Source organism: Fusarium phalaenopsidis (genome assembly GCF_050370095.1).
Source record: "Fusarium phalaenopsidis strain FUZ10S chromosome Unknown contig_32304, whole genome shotgun sequence".
NCBI lineage: Eukaryota > Fungi > Ascomycota > Sordariomycetes > Hypocreales > Nectriaceae > Fusarium > Fusarium phalaenopsidis.
The window spans coordinates 891,481-906,406 of record NW_028145404.1 but is presented as its reverse complement, the minus strand read 5'-3'; the positions used below and the strand labels follow the sequence as shown (position 1 = coordinate 906,406).

Here is a 14,926-nt window from a genome sequence, read left to right as displayed (position 1 = left end):
TACGTTAGCCCAATTAGCGGCTTTTGATCCAAGAAAAGACATTGGTCTGTGATCCTTTCTATCGTGGCTGGTGGCCCTCTTCGTTCATTGAGTAATATTCTTTTAACGCTGATTTTCTATCTTGGCTCCCGTCCTAGGGTATATTAACTTAAAGATGCTTTGATTAAGTTGAAATTTTATGTGATGCTTTTCTTATACACTAAGATGACAGAAACTTTGAAACTATGTGAAATAGTTGGCTTGAGCAAAGGATGTGTCGTATGATGAACATGCCTTCAAATGGCTTCATTTTTTTGGGTGTTCATTTCTTGTAACAGGTAATGCAGCGGAATACAAATTATCAAACTTAAAATTCCCAGCTATCCTCATCATCAACGTTGCCCTCTCCAGATCCCCAATCCACCATATCATACCAAGCAAACCTCCTCACGCCAAACACAACAATCCCATGTTTGGTCCACTCGTGACATCTCATTCCAAGAATTTGCTTGAAAGAAGGTACTGCCGAGCTGGCTCTCCTCATAGACGTCAAAGTAAACTTGCTTCAGCTTCTGCTCTTCGGGTGACTCTCTGTACGTCGACGAGATGTACGTCATCAAAGCCTCACCGGCCATGTCCAGACCCGTGTAGGCTAATTTGACGTGGAGCTTCTGCAGCGATGGTGGCAGTGCCCTCACCAGGGCTTGGCTGTCGAGACGATGTAATTCCGACCGGGCTTCGAGAGCAGGTCCCGCCCAGATCTTCAGCTCCTCCAGGTTATCTAGCTCCCTTAGAGCGTGAATGTCATCAGTAGTACATGAAGCATCGAGCATAACACACCGCAGGGTATCCTTCCTCAGCGTCAAAACCTCGCAGATATCGGAGACAGTGGCTGTATCTCCCCTAAACATGGCGGGTAGACCAAAGTAAAAATGTGTGAATTCTTGAAGCATTGGTGTACACGAGATTAGTCTCTCAAGCTCGTCTTGGCGCATCAAAAAGTCACCGAGCCGAAGGACACGCAGGTGCTGAAATAACACGCGTTCGTCAGGACTCGAAAACACCGGACAGTAGATAGCCAATGTGTGAAGCTTCGGCAAGGAACTAAGCAGATACCCAAGGCCCCACGAGGAGAGATCTTGGCCGAGCCTATCATATTCCCCTAAAGAGGAGATCCAATCTCCCAGCCAGACGCTGCTCAGATTCTGCGGGAGTGCGCCATCACGGACCACGGTCCCGGCGTCCCAGTCCAGCATGCAGAGGCATGCCCCCTCATTCTTACCGTCGTCGATGCGTTCCAGATTTGGAGCTTGGAGCAGAATGAGTGGCGAAATAGCGCAGTTGAGCCAATCCTCCTGCAAGGAATGTGCATCGAGAGCCATGTGGTGACTAAACTTTTCTAAAGCATCTGGCAGCCAACCTTGGATCACGTCCCTGTCTATCTCTGTCCCGGATACTGAGAGATTAGTCCATCGGAGGCATTTGCCAAGCTCTGGGTTATCGGAGATGGTACGGCAGAACCTAAAGAGGTCATCAGGCTCCCTATCCTTATCTACGTAGCCAAAATGATGGTGAAGTACCCGCTGAGCGATGCCTCCTACCTTCCTATTGGCCAGTGATAGGTCGAGGAGAGCGCGACGAGAGGAGTCCCTTTGCCACCAATCTGGTCTAGGAATTTCCTGGTGCTTTTCCTGGCAATGCTGGCAGAACTCTTCGCAGATCTGGAGGATTTCGGTACTGAACTCTGTGAGATTCATGTCGGCGAAGATCTCTATGTCTGCGGTATGGTAAGCCTTATCGTGGAGAAAGAAACAAGTGAAAACAAGACCTTGCCAGAGATGTTGAATCGGGAGGATATGCTGCAATGTCCAAAGATGATTTATTTCAGTACTTTACTGGAAACTATATACTGGTAGTTGCCGTGCGAACTTTCTATGAACAGCAACCGCATAATCCTTCAGTTGTAAGGAGAGAAGTTCACTATAGCTATTTTATTGCATCAAGTTAGCAGCTTTTAGTGAACGAATTCGCTCAGTCACCTCATTGAGCAATATTCTAGAAAATACGGTGTTGTGTTCTTTGCTCCCGTGTCTACCATCCTAATCTCTTTCAGGGGAAAGGCGCGCAAACCAACAATCCCAAAGAGACACTGACTAGGATCACACTATTTCCAGCCCAGCAGCTATGTTTCAACTGCTGGTTACGCCTAGAAAGTAAACACCTCAAAATGGGTGGCCTCAGATGAGCAAAGACAGAGCCTCTCGGTGGTTGTCAACTGCCCGAGTGAAGCAAAGGAAAAGGAATAAGATAAGAGTAGTAGATAAAGGAACGAACTGCAGTATTGACATCTGTATAATACAACTAAACAACCTTCAACTTCTCAAGAAATCAATAAATAGCAACTTTACGCCCTCAAAATCAGCAAAATCAAGCACGTCCTGGGGTATCATGTAACTTTTCAACACCTCGGGCCAGAAATATCCCAAACCTCAACAACGCCATCCATCCTACCAAGCACCAAAGTCGTCCCGTCCTCCGAAAAAGCACCCGACATTACCAGTTCCTCCGTGGTCCTCTCAAATTCAACAGTTCCCGTCGCAACATCCATGATGTCGAAGCCGTCTTCGGTTCTGCAGAGCATGTAGCGACAGTCGGATGAGATAGCCAGCGGCCAGCCTTCGAAGCGGCGCACAGAGTTGAGGTTGTATGAGGTTAGGTCATTGGCTAGTGGCATCCAGATGTGCACGCTCGTTCCCCAGACTGAGACGATTCGTCGACCGTCGGGGCTGACGGCTAGAGCTCGCGGGTTGGTTGAGCCGTCAATCTCGAGACGGCGGGTGGTCTTGCATGTGACCGGGTTGGTGATTCGAAGAGTGCCGTCGCGAGAGATTGTGACCAAGCTGTGGTCGGGCATAAAAGCAGCGTGCGTAACGGTGTCGATGTGGCTCAGAACTCTTCCGACTCGGTGTCCGTTCTTTACATCCCAGACACCAATGCGATCTCTGCTCTCTCCGACAGCAATGACTCTCCCGTCGTGGCTCCAAGCAACCGGCTCGCCCTTAGCCTCCTTGAGTTCCCCAGTAGTCTTTCCCGTCGTAAAGTCCCGTAGGAGAACGGTGCTAGAGTGGTGAAAGTCTACTCCTCCGGGAAGCTGAACGATCCAATCCCGGATAGTCGCCAAGCGAGCAGTGTGCGGCGCAAAGACGGCGTGGGAGCCGCTCGTCTGCGAGTAGCCCCGCTGAGTCTTGAGGTCAAACACATCAATCCAAGATTGAGAGGTCTGGGCGGCCATGTAGATGGCAAAGGCTACCGAACTGCAGGGCGAAAGGCCGACAGAGGTGATCTCGCCTTTGCTGCAGGTGCGGCGGAAGCGGAGGGAGAGGTTCAGCTGGGATGAGGAACTTCCCGGATCGCCGCTATCGACCGGGGTTGTCGGCGATGCTGGGGCAGATGATTGTCCCCTGTGGTAGTGTTAGTGGGTGCATCTCCTACCCGGGACTGGTATTAACTTACATGGTGTTGGTGTTGGAAGATCTATTTGTGGATCTTAGATGGAACTTCATGAGCGTTTGGATAAAAGTGGAAAGTAGATAATTGTGGATGAGCCAATTGAGTGCAAGGTAGTTTCTTTGTTCTTAGTGTTTTAGGTTGTTTGTACAATGCCTCAAAAAACTGGCAGCAGCCTCATCTTAAACTAACACGAAGTGGTGAATCACGACCCTGTAAGTCGAGTCACAAAGCAAACCCACCTTCGTGTGGATTACCAACCATGCCCTTGGGCTGTCGGCGAGTCCCAAAACAGGATGCTAAAGAACAGGATGCCACCATGGCCGGGCGCCGTGATGTTGGCTGAGACTCCAATTCACGCCTGTAGAGGCCTGTAACGTGAGTCACCCGCCGTTCTGCTTGCTGCAGGCTTCGGCGAGTCAGAATTGGGGATAGCGGCAGATGACATGGGGGGCTCCGGTTCGGGGGATGTGGAGGGTTGAGCTGGGGTATGGGATGGGTCGAAGAATACGGATATGTCAGCACGAGACCATGAATAGTTCTTGGCGTTGATAAATGCGCATTCACGAGGTTTTTCCCTTCTGGGCAGTTTTCTCTCGCCCTCATTCGATCTCATGCGTAAGCATAAAAAGGTTAATAAGCAGTAAACGTTGCGTTATTATCCGCTGTGTATGCTCCTTGGCTAGCCGGGTAGAGCCCCTAGGTAGCAATCTACTGCTGTTTGGACCCTCGATAAATGCGCATTCTTGTCAGAGCAATCTTGGAACCATGTTGCATGGCGATTGGCGAGAGTTGCGTGGCCGTTTGGCGAGGAGGATCAGTGCGTAGCAACGGATCCAACAGTGTGGTGAAAGAGGTAGCAGAGCCTGGTCATGATCCATTATGAAACAGCCTGTTAGTGCGTGCGAATTCGCTGTCTCAAAGCACGAATTGCCTCTTTTGCAGGCCAGGGATTGCTCATCGGGGAAAACACCATCAATGGACTAACCCACCACGCTACAAACGCACCTCTCAGCAGGATTGGAAATCAATTTTATACCAAGAAAGCATATTCAATTTGTCATTCAATTCGTCATGTAAGAGAGGGCAACTCGTGCAATTCTAAACACAAAGTCGTCATCCTCGTGAACCTATCAAGGTGTCTCCATCCCCGCGCCGAGGTCGACTTGGGGGCTCCACCATTAACCATCCCATCCCAACTCTTTCCCTCCTTCATCCAATTTTTTTGTTTTCTTATTTATGCGCCAAATGCCTCGTCGTAGTTGACCATGCACGATCGGTATCGCACCTTGCTCGTTCGGAGGTTCTCCATGGCGAGCTGAAGACCCTCGGTAGAGATGGGGATCTCCTCGACCCACGACTTGATGCCGTTGTCGGCAGCCAGCTTCAGCATCTCGAGCATCTCCCGTCGGCTACCCAGGTGCGAAGAGCCGATGTAGCAGCCGTTGGAGAGGAAGTCCTGGTTGCGCACGGTTAGGCCGTCGCCGCCGGGAAGACCAACAGAGTTCCAATGGCCGTGGATGTCGAGGAGACTGAGGTACTGGCTGAGAGCGAAGCCCTCGAAAGAGGTGGCGGTGTTGATGATGATGTCAAAGGTCATCTCGTGGCCCTTGGTCCAGTTCTCCTCGCCTGTGGCCAGGAAACCGTCGACACCCATCTTACGGGCATCCTCCTCCTTTGCTCGCGTGCGGGAGATGGCCCAGACCTCGGCGCCGAGGGCCTTGGCGAAGAGAAGACCATAGTGGCCGAGACCACCAATACCGACGATACCGACCTTCTTTCCGGGGCCAGCACCAAGGCGCTTCAGAGGGCTGTATACGGTGATACCGGCGCAGAGCATAGGAGCGGCCTGAGAACTGGAGAGGGCTTCGGGGATAGGGTACACCCTGTGAGAGTTCAAGTCAGTCTATGAACCCCAATTCTAACACAAATGAGCAGGAATGAGATCAACTCACCAGTACTCGTGGATGCGGCTGTGGGAAGAGTAACCACCCTGGGTGTTGACACCAGTGTCGAGGTATGGAGCACCATAGGCGTCAATCTGGTCCTTGCAGTAGGTCTCATTGTCATTCTTGCACTGACGGCACTCGAGGCACGAATAGACCTGAGCACCAGCACCGACGCGGTCGCCAACCTTGGCGAGCGTCACCTTGTCGCCGACGCGGACAACCTTGCCGACAACCTCGTGACCGACGGCCAGAGGGTAGGGGCAGTCACCCCAGTCGCCGCTGATGGTGTGACGGTCGCTGGCGCAGACGCCGCAGCACTCGACCTTGATGTCAACGTCGTAGTCGCCAAAGGGACGGGGCTGGAAGGTGTTCTTTTCAAAGTCGGTCCATCGCTCGGCGCTGGGGGACTGGAAGCCCTGGAACTTTTCGGGGAAAGACATGGTGACGATGGGGGGTTGTTGTTGTGGGGGTATCACAAAGACACAGTCGAGAATGGGAATATGACGATGCAGCAAAAGACGAGAGCAAGAAGGAAGAACGACAAGAGCTCAATGGCAACAGCTGGGGTATTCCTTATAAAGCTTTTGTCCTGCTCCTCACAAACCCCCACTCATGTCATCCATTCCCACTCCTCGTCGCCTTTTACTGCCATGTCGGTCGGGTTGGTGAGGGGCAATCGACGGATTGCCCCTCACTCAACGCGAGCGACAGCAGAGAGCGACGTGCCATCGGATGTGCGCCATGTCATGGGCCCTTTGGGGGAGGTCAAGGCGGGCTACGGGTGTAGACGGGCCTCATTGGACTCGTTACATTTACTCACCTTCAAGTTTGGGGGTTTCGCATCATGGTGCCCTCTCTTCCCCAATCCCGCAACAGAGACAGCTCCAACTCGGCCGTCGCAACAGCACGCGATAGGGTGACGGGCGTCATGAGGGATCCATCATGAGTCGGGTCTCCTCCCCACAGTCACATCGGATTATCGTGGGAATGTTGATCCGACGGAGGCCGATTCCTCCACCAAGGAGGTGATGCGTGGGGAAAAGAGTGGCATGAGATGAAAGGTGAGTTTGAGGATGTGTTGGTGATGTTGCTTTTTCAATTGTTCCGTTGGCCCTGAATGGGGCATCCTTTTCTGCGAGGAATTAATTATCTATATCCTTCTTTCAATTGCCTGATGTTTGTATCCCAAACATGCACTTGTCTCTTGATTGTCCAACTTTGTCGTCCCATCGTGTATCGGATCGGATATCGGGTATATCTTGTCCAACCCCGCGAGAACCAAATCACCACGTCTCACGGTTACTCAAACACCCTCAATTCTTCCAGTCCTTCTTCTTCAGAGCCCGCGACTCGCCCAAACCAAAACCCGCCAGGAAGCAAAGCCTCATGGTCATGCCGACATAGACCCACGGCACATTGCCCAGATCGCTCACATTCCACCCCGCGACATCCCAGTAAATGCTCACCCCGAGCTCCCGCATCGAGTACAAGTGTCCCACGTCGGCGAGCAGCAGCACAAAGAGCACGGTGCGCCAGACGCGCAGGTCCGCCGTGGACCGTAGCACGAGCGCCTCGTTGAGCGCGAAGAAGAAGAACATGTTGGCCAGCTGCGACATGGCGACAGAGGTTGCCAGCGGCGCACTGGCGTCCGGGGACGGTGCTGAGTCCGAGTTCAACAGGTTGAGGTAGGTCTCCTGGCGGAAGTGGCTGTAGTAGGCTCCCACCAGCGCGGAGATGGGTTCGACGACGAGGAAGAAGAGGCGGTAGATGAAGTGGATGCGGAATGCCACCTGGGCCGGCTTCTGCTGACCAGCCATTTTGAACAAGCTCTACAGGAGGTCTGAAGCTTCAGAGGCAATTGAGTGTCAGGTAAGTTGGTATGGAGAGGTGATATTGCTGTCGCAATTCCGCAACGTGTTGTTCATGCTCCATCACGAAAACTCTCCCAATGGGCACTGGTTCGGGAAAAACTTGATCCACAAGGTTCAATCTCTCACCCCACGAGAACCGTGCCAGCCCCGTTATCTCGGTGCTCTTTACAACGAGATCTTGAAGCTGGGTCCATTGATGCCTGGCATGTAAGCTATCGTCATTTTGTAGCAGCTCCGGCCTTGCTTGAAGCTAGGCCTGAGTCTCATGTGATACTTGTCTTGGCCAAAATGCTTCAGCCACGGTCAGCGAGTTGAGAAACGTTAATAGACCTCTAAGCCCAACAGAGCCCCGGGTAATCAAGGAGATCCCCCAATGCAGCACCAATGGCGTCGCGCTACAACAACCTTCCCATCGGACTCTCCGTCTCGTTGGGCCAAGCTCCAGACCAAACTTGGAAGGTTTCTAGTTTGTCCCTTCCCAGTCACGCCGGTTAAGAAATAAATGAGACAGCGGAACGGCAGAGAGTATGAACCAACTCGTTCAAAAATTGATAAATAATTTCAAATAATTATACTAAAATACTCATAAATGTATAATAATAGTAACAATACTTTAGAACTCTCTTATCTATTTTTTTTCTTCTTGTATTGATTATCCTTAGAGAAAGATAATCTCACGTGCTTGTACTGGTGTCTCGTTTTTTCCTTGACCTCATTAGGGGCCAGTCGATCCGATCCCGCAGAGATTTTTTCCCGGAAGCTTAATGGTCCGAACGGTTTGTGGGTGTGCTCGTTGCCGAGATCGCTGCAGATCTTTAAAGGGCACGAATCAAGTGAATTCCTGCTTTACTACGTAGTACAGTGGCACAGCATCTAGTCTTGTGCCAGACCGAGCTTTTGGATGACCAGGTCTGTAATACCGTCCACCGGAAATAGAGGTTCAGGGTCTCACAAGAAAAATTTCTATCCCTGCGGATGAGATCATCCAGCGAGCCGAGTGGAATCCGGGGTCACTAGTCAGTGGCGCTGTTGGGGGCTTTTTTTCCATTGAAGAACTGGGGTTGGGGTTCGGATTGGACAGCTCCTGCGAATTGAGGTCCGGGCATTAGCTGAACCGGGACGGTATGTGTTATTGCCTGGCAATGTTTATCAGAGACCCAGCTGCAGTGTAGCATCAAAAAGCAACGCTGTTGTTGTGGTGAACGGGGTTGCGTTACACTTGGTTGGACAGCAAACATCAATATCAACAAAGAAAAAGTCAGCAAGTGCAGGCTCCTCCTGCAACCCATACCAAAGACCCTTTGACCTGCAGAACGATTGCGAGTGCACATCGCCACTCGCAAGGGCCCCTTTTGCCCCCAAAACACCGACTGTCTGTGTTACGCGCCACTTGCGAGTTATGGAGGGGGAGGGGCCGGGCTAGTGTCGAGTCTAGAAGGACTTGTCCCGGAGTCGTTTCTTATTCTCACCGCTCAACTGGAGGAAAGGAAGTTGAACAAGAACAACACGCAGATAATTTGCAAAGTGTCAAGTAATTACAGTCCCTGTCCTGAATGTCACTCAGTCATGGCCACATCGCGGCCCCCGAGGAAAAACTGGGACTCGCTGGCCAGAGATTGGGCCTCCGTCCTCCCGCATTCCATTCCCAGTCCTCTGGTCTGGTCCAGTCCAGCTGCTGTTCGGGAACCGGGGGACGCTAGTTTTTGGGGCGGTCCCTGGCGCTGAAGATGGCGTTGGCAAAACTGAACCTACAGGAACGCCAGCCTGACATCACAGCTGGTTCACCGGTAACATGGCTTGACTGAGGATAGACTGGCATCTTGTTACCGTGAGACCTTTTCTCGCCCCTTTCCCGTCTCGACACCCTCTCCTCCTCAGTTCCCCTGATCGTCATTCTCTATCCCCTGACTCGCTTCTTCCTTTCAAATCTTCTCCCTTGGTCTCGGCTCCTGGCCCCGATCCGGTTGCCCTTGTCTGCCGTCGACGTCCTGTAAATATCAGTGGTACCCCTGTCCTGTCCGCCGACACCTCCCGCCCCGTTGGTTTGACCGGGATTGCTAATCGGCGCAACGCTTTTCTTTCTTGTGCTTCGCCTTCTTGGGTTCAAGGTCTTCTTTCTCTCTTCCTTTCTTTTTTTCTTCCTTGTCCAAGACGCAAGCGAAAAAGGATCACCCACCAGGAAATAAATTTCCAATATTCTCACTCCTTTTTATTAACGCGGCTGTCGTGTCCTTCCTATATCAGCTGGACGATCTTCAGCTCTTGCAGCGTTGCCCACCTGCCCCCGAAACGCAGCCGGCCCTACACAAGGCGACCCCTCCCAGACCCAAACCTTACAGCACCATCCTCCACTGCCCGAAGTGCTACAACAACAAACAAACCTACAACCTCGATTCAGTCATACGACGAGCTGCGCCCACCTCTCCGCCCAGCTCACGGGTCGCCGTCCCAGCAGCACGCAGCACCTCACAGTACAAGAGCAAGCAAGCATCTTGTGCTGAATCATTCCTTCATCTGGGGCTTGCGCTGCGCTCCTCTGTTCTCTTCTGCTGGCTTGAACTGTCCTTGGCTTGGACCCGACGCTCCTTCATCCCAGACCGCCGTCGCATTGCAACTCGCAGTATCTGCAACTCGACGACTCGTTTCATCCGATACCGACAACCGACGATAACCCTACGATCCCTTTCGTCGATTCGAACTTGAAACACATCCTCTGCCTCTGCCTGCGATTCAATAACAACCATGACCAAGCGCATCATCCCCGTCAACGACTGGGCTCCTGCTCATGAGGCCATGATGGAAACCCCCGCCGAATCGTCTGTCATGGGCGCAGCTGCTACTTCTGAATCTCAAGCATCGGCCCCCGGCGTCTTCCGTCCTGAGACCGGCTCCGGGGCGACCACGTACGGCCACAGACACCGTAGCATGAGTCTGTCGCTTCCTTGGCGACGTCCCAAGTCGTTTGTTTGGGGACATGATAGCTCGCATCATCTATCGCGTCACTTTAACGATCTTGCCATCGACGATACGGAAGAGGAGGTGCACGAGTCAGGCCACGGCGCTTCCCATGGCCACGGTCATGAACACCACCATCACTTCCATACTCCTGGTGCGATCAAGGGAATCATCCGTCGAGCGTCTGTCTCGTTCAACCGCATGGTCCATCGTCGACCCTCTGGCGTGGCTGAAGATGTCCCTGAACACCACTCTGGAAGACCCATCACATCTCATGGACACTCGACCTGGAGCAGACTTCGACAGGCCACTATCAGACACTCACGATCCATCTATGGACTGGATCTGAACCATGAACACGGGTTCCATCATCAACAGGAGCATCCCTCTAACCTTCCTATTCCTGGTTTCCGTGGAGAGCCACCAATCATCCCCGATAACTCGGGAGCTGCTGCAAAAGCTTCAGCTGCCATGCAGAATGAGTACTATGCTCGCCAGAGCCTCTACAGCATGTGGCTCAACCCTACCACCAACGACGAGACCAACGACCGGGAGAGTGGCATTGGAATCACTGTGACTCTGCCTGGCACCGAGGAAGCTGATGCCGAGTCTGTCATTAGCAAGATCGACTTTGTCACCAAGCTTCCTACCGAGCTTGCCATTCACATTCTCGCCTGTCTGGACGCTGCAGCTCTCACTAAGGCCAGTGAGGTCTGCCGCGGCTGGAAGAACATCATCAGCAACCAGCACATCTGGCGTGAGTCTTGTCTCCGTGAGACGACGACCACGTATGCCACCAGCACTCCCGTCACTCCCGGAACTGGCCTCGGTGTCCCGGCAATTGCACCCACTAATGATTGGCGAGAGATTTATCGTGTCAAGCAGCAATTGACTCACAGATGGAAGGGCGGCAAGGCCAGCCCCGTTTATCTGAATGGTCACAAGGATAGCATCTATTGCCTTCAGTTCGATGAGTGAGTTTATTCACCGACTTCTTCCGATCACCTTACTGACTTGATCAGGCACAAAATCATTACTGGTTCGCGAGACAAGACGATCCGCGTCTGGGACATGCACACTCTGCAGTGCCGTCTCGCTATTGGGCCTCCCGAGGTCATCCATGAGCCTGATATGCTCGTGGATGAGGAAGGCAATCCTACTCACTTCGCGACCGGCTCAGACAACGAGAGAACCGCACCCTCAATGCCCACTCTTGCCTCGTTCCCTACTCACCACAAGGCATCCATTCTGTGCCTGCAGTACGATGATGAGATCCTGGTGACTGGATCCTCCGATTCGACCTGCATCGTCTACAACGTCAAGGCGGGATATCGACCTATCCGCCAGCTTCGCCGTCACACTGCTGCCGTTCTGGACCTGGCCTTTGACGACAAGCACATTGTCACCTGCAGCAAGGACTTTAGCATCTGTGTGTGGGAGCGCGAGACTGGCAACCTTCTGAAACAGCTCCGTGGACATAGTGGGCCTGTCAATGCAGTGCAGATGCGGGCAAACACCATCGTGTCTTGCTCGGGTGACTTCCGCGTCAAGCTGTGGAACATTGAGACGGGCAAGAACATTCGCGAATTCACGGGTCACACCAAGGGTCTCGCCTGCTCGCAATTCTCCGAGGATGGTCGGTACATCGCCTCTGCGGGTAACGACAAGGTGATTCGGATCTGGGACGCTAACACTGGCGAGTGCCTGCGGGAGATGCGCGCTCACGAGAACCTTGTTCGCAGTCTGCACATTGACAGCGTGAGCGGACGGCTCATCAGCGGAAGCTACGATACGGACATCAAGGTCTGGGACATGGAGACGGGCCACCAGTTGCTGGACTTTCCTGGATGGCACGCTAGTTGGGTGCTCAGTGCCAAGAGCGACTACCGCCGTATCGTGAGCACCGGACAGGATCCCAAGATCCTGATCATGGACTTTGGCGCTGACGTTGACGGCATCGAGATGCTGGAGTGCGGTCAGCCAGTCGAGACTGATGGAGGCTTCATCTGAGTCTGACAAGGTGAAGAGGCAGAATATTAATGGGTCAACACAATTCGCAAGTCGAGTTGCAAGTTGGCTGTAACGATTTATGATATGGAGGGATTGGATGGTTAGACGTGGGGTATCTATCACATGGCGGCACGGCAGCATGATGGAAACTTGCTGGACGGGTTGGAGACATGACCAGGTGTGCAGCCTCACGGAGCACCCTATGAGATGAGATCTGGATGTATGTAAGGATGGCGATTCGTTGCCGTGTGGGGGTTAGGTTCCTTGTTTGGCATACTGTTAGCGATTTGTGGATTACATAGACCACTGGTGTAATACGATTAAATGAGCATTTCTCTTTAAATCTTTCTGGATGAGTTGAGTCGATTCGACTTGCCGAAAACGAACCAATGGCTTCGGGTTGCTCGGGCGAAGCCGAGGCCATTCAGGGGCGGGACGATGTAACGGCGGGAGATGACGGGGGTAATGAGGATGCGCGTCGAAGTAGAGTCTGGGGGAAAATTGGGCCGAGCAGAGTCCGAGATGAGGGATCGGGGAAACGAAACACCATGTGTGTTAAAACTCATGGCGATGATGCGAGCATGGTCTTTAGTGAGCAGTTGACGGATCTAGAAGGTTTCTGTTTCAATGCCTGACAGAGTCGATCAATGCTGTGAAACGTTGACTCGATGGGTACAAGATCATGTAGGTAGCCGTCGTCGTCGACGCCACACGATGCACCCGATCGATAGGCGTCGAGTCGCCAAGAATATGATTCTAGTCTTGTTTAATGAGGTCGAGCCAAATGCGGCCATCGAGGGTTGGGCGTTTCGAAACGGGGGTTATCAAGGGCGCGTCGTTGGCTGCTGAGTGCTAAAGAGAGTCTGCTATAGCCGCCACTACAAGAGTCGCCTTCAAAGTCACCTATCTATGGAACGCACTTGTGTGGATATGATCCTGAACTGAGTCCTGACAGCCAGCAGCGCTTGTCCACCCAGCCCCGGATAGTCGCGCGCGTGTTTGGAGCCATGACGCAGGTTGATTGAGAAGGAATCGATCCGTTGGTGGGCGATGGCCCGAGGGGGTTTTAGCGGGGCAAGGAGGGAGATCTGATTAAGGGATCGGTAGTGATGCTTTGGAATGCGGCGGACAATGATGCATATAGAATTCCTGGCCTGAAGCATCACATTGTTAATGCAAGAGACACTTCGAGGCTGGCAGGGCTGCGAACTGACAGACGTCACGGGGACTCGGGTGCATGTGGAGATTTGCATCAGCGAGGCTTGAAGTTAAATTGCCGGCATTTAGAACTCGTGGATACATGCCGCAAGGCACCAACTCTGCCTCGTGGACCGATCGCTACATGGATGCCACGAAATGCATCACACGGTCCAGGATTCTTTCTGAGACAGACATCATCCCTTTGCCGCCTGACAAAGAGAGGGTCCTCCATCCGATGAGCTCTCAAAGCCACACGCTGGCTCGTCCGGGGGGAGCCACTGAAACAAGGCGCTAGAGGAGGGGACCTGAACTGGGATATTGTCTTTGCCTCTTTTGGATCACGGGGTTTTGGGTTGTTCTCCATCTGGGGTGCTATGCTGTAAACTCTCTTTCTCTCTCTTTACTTTTTTTTTTTGGTATGATACCCCTTTTTTGTGGTGAGTGTTTGGTTATCTATCATCCCTTGTGTTTTTTCCAACGACAGGTCATTATAGCTTCTTAAATCTGAGTCTTATCAACCAACAGAGACATCAATTCAGCTTTGGTCTCCGTCTGCCGCTTTGGCCCCATATGCCCGGCCGTGTTTGAAACAACCCGCTGGTACCGCATGGTCCAATGGGAATGCCCTCAACCTCGCCCTTGCTAGCCTAACAAAACCCAACCAACCTGATCATGGATGGTTCCACATCGAGGATGCCGTCAGTCTACCAAGACTACTACCACGGCATCCCTGCCCATGACCCTGTCGAGGACAATAATGCAAAGGTGAGCTATTCTCTCGGATGTGTGTTAAAGTTCAACCTGCCTCAAAAACGCGTGTGCCTGCTCTCCCGTGTCTCTCCCTTCTCTTTTTTTCCTCGCTCTGCAACCACCACCACCAACAAAAATCGTCACTGTCTTTTTCGTGTGAACACGCGCCTCTGCGTGTGTCTCTCTTTTTTCTAACCACCGTTCCTTTCTTTTCCATCCCTCTCTCATTTCAGGGATTTAAAAACGTTTTGATCACCTTTCACATTTTTTTTCTGCATTGACCGCATTGACCTCTTTTTGTTGTTTCCTGGTAAGTGTGTGTGAGCTCTTGGACGTGTGTGTGACTCTCAGACACGCACAGCACGCGAGATGAAAGACGACGAATGCGTCTTCTTGGCTTAAAGCAAAGTTGCTTCTGGTTGGACGAGATACAAAGAAGAAAAAAGAAAAACGTGGGCCTCGAGATCTAGTGGTCTCACCAGCGAATAGCCTCGGGCTATTATTGAAGCCACCGGCCGGCCTCGCTTCACTTACACCAGCTGGTCGCCAGCTGTCTCCCACTTTTCACCTTTTTTGACCTTCACCTTTGCCCTCAATTGGATTTTCTTGCTATTGTTCTTTTTTTTTCTTTTTATTTCTCCTCTTTCAATCACGCTCTCCTTCATTGAGCCATCGCCATTGTCGCCTTGGCTCTTTGTCTTCCCC

At 52.3% G+C, this 14,926-nt stretch overlaps 5 protein-coding genes across 5 annotated transcripts; 1 reads left to right on the top strand and 4 right to left on the bottom strand.

Moving 5' to 3' along the window:
- Nucleotides 1–407: 407 nt before the first annotated feature.
- LRP88_09598 (uncharacterized protein) lies at nucleotides 408–890 on the bottom strand (the record flags this gene model as incomplete). Its single annotated transcript, XM_083246082.1, has 2 exons — nucleotides 408–768; nucleotides 820–890. 2 exons carry the CDS (start codon nucleotides 888–890, stop codon nucleotides 408–410), a joined length of 432 nt encoding a protein of 143 aa, XP_083097195.1.
- A 1,547-nt stretch (nucleotides 891–2,437) lies between these two features.
- LRP88_09597 (WD40 repeat domain-containing protein) lies at nucleotides 2,438–3,542 on the bottom strand (the record flags this gene model as incomplete). The annotated part of the gene is made up of 2 exons (XM_083246081.1): nucleotides 2,438–3,440; nucleotides 3,493–3,542. 2 exons carry the CDS (start codon nucleotides 3,540–3,542, stop codon nucleotides 2,438–2,440), a joined length of 1,053 nt encoding a protein of 350 aa, XP_083097194.1.
- Nucleotides 3,543–4,723: 1,181 nt separating this feature from the next.
- Nucleotides 4,724–5,875, bottom strand: LRP88_09596 (chaperonin 10-like protein; the record flags this gene model as incomplete). Its single annotated transcript, XM_083246080.1, has 2 exons — nucleotides 4,724–5,372; nucleotides 5,442–5,875. The coding sequence occupies 2 exons, from the start codon at nucleotides 5,873–5,875 to the stop codon at nucleotides 4,724–4,726; spliced, it is 1,083 nt and encodes a 360-aa protein (XP_083097193.1).
- An 873-nt stretch (nucleotides 5,876–6,748) lies between these two features.
- LRP88_09595 (uncharacterized protein) lies at nucleotides 6,749–7,252 on the bottom strand (the record flags this gene model as incomplete). Its single annotated transcript, XM_083246079.1, has 1 exon — nucleotides 6,749–7,252. The coding sequence occupies one exon, from the start codon at nucleotides 7,250–7,252 to the stop codon at nucleotides 6,749–6,751; it is 504 nt and encodes a 167-aa protein (XP_083097192.1).
- A 2,796-nt stretch (nucleotides 7,253–10,048) lies between these two features.
- Nucleotides 10,049–12,271, top strand: LRP88_09594 (WD40-repeat-containing domain protein; the record flags this gene model as incomplete). Its single annotated transcript, XM_083246078.1, has 2 exons — nucleotides 10,049–11,235; nucleotides 11,284–12,271. 2 exons carry the CDS (start codon nucleotides 10,049–10,051, stop codon nucleotides 12,269–12,271), a joined length of 2,175 nt encoding a protein of 724 aa, XP_083097191.1.
- Between the last annotated feature and the right edge of the window lie 2,655 nt (nucleotides 12,272–14,926).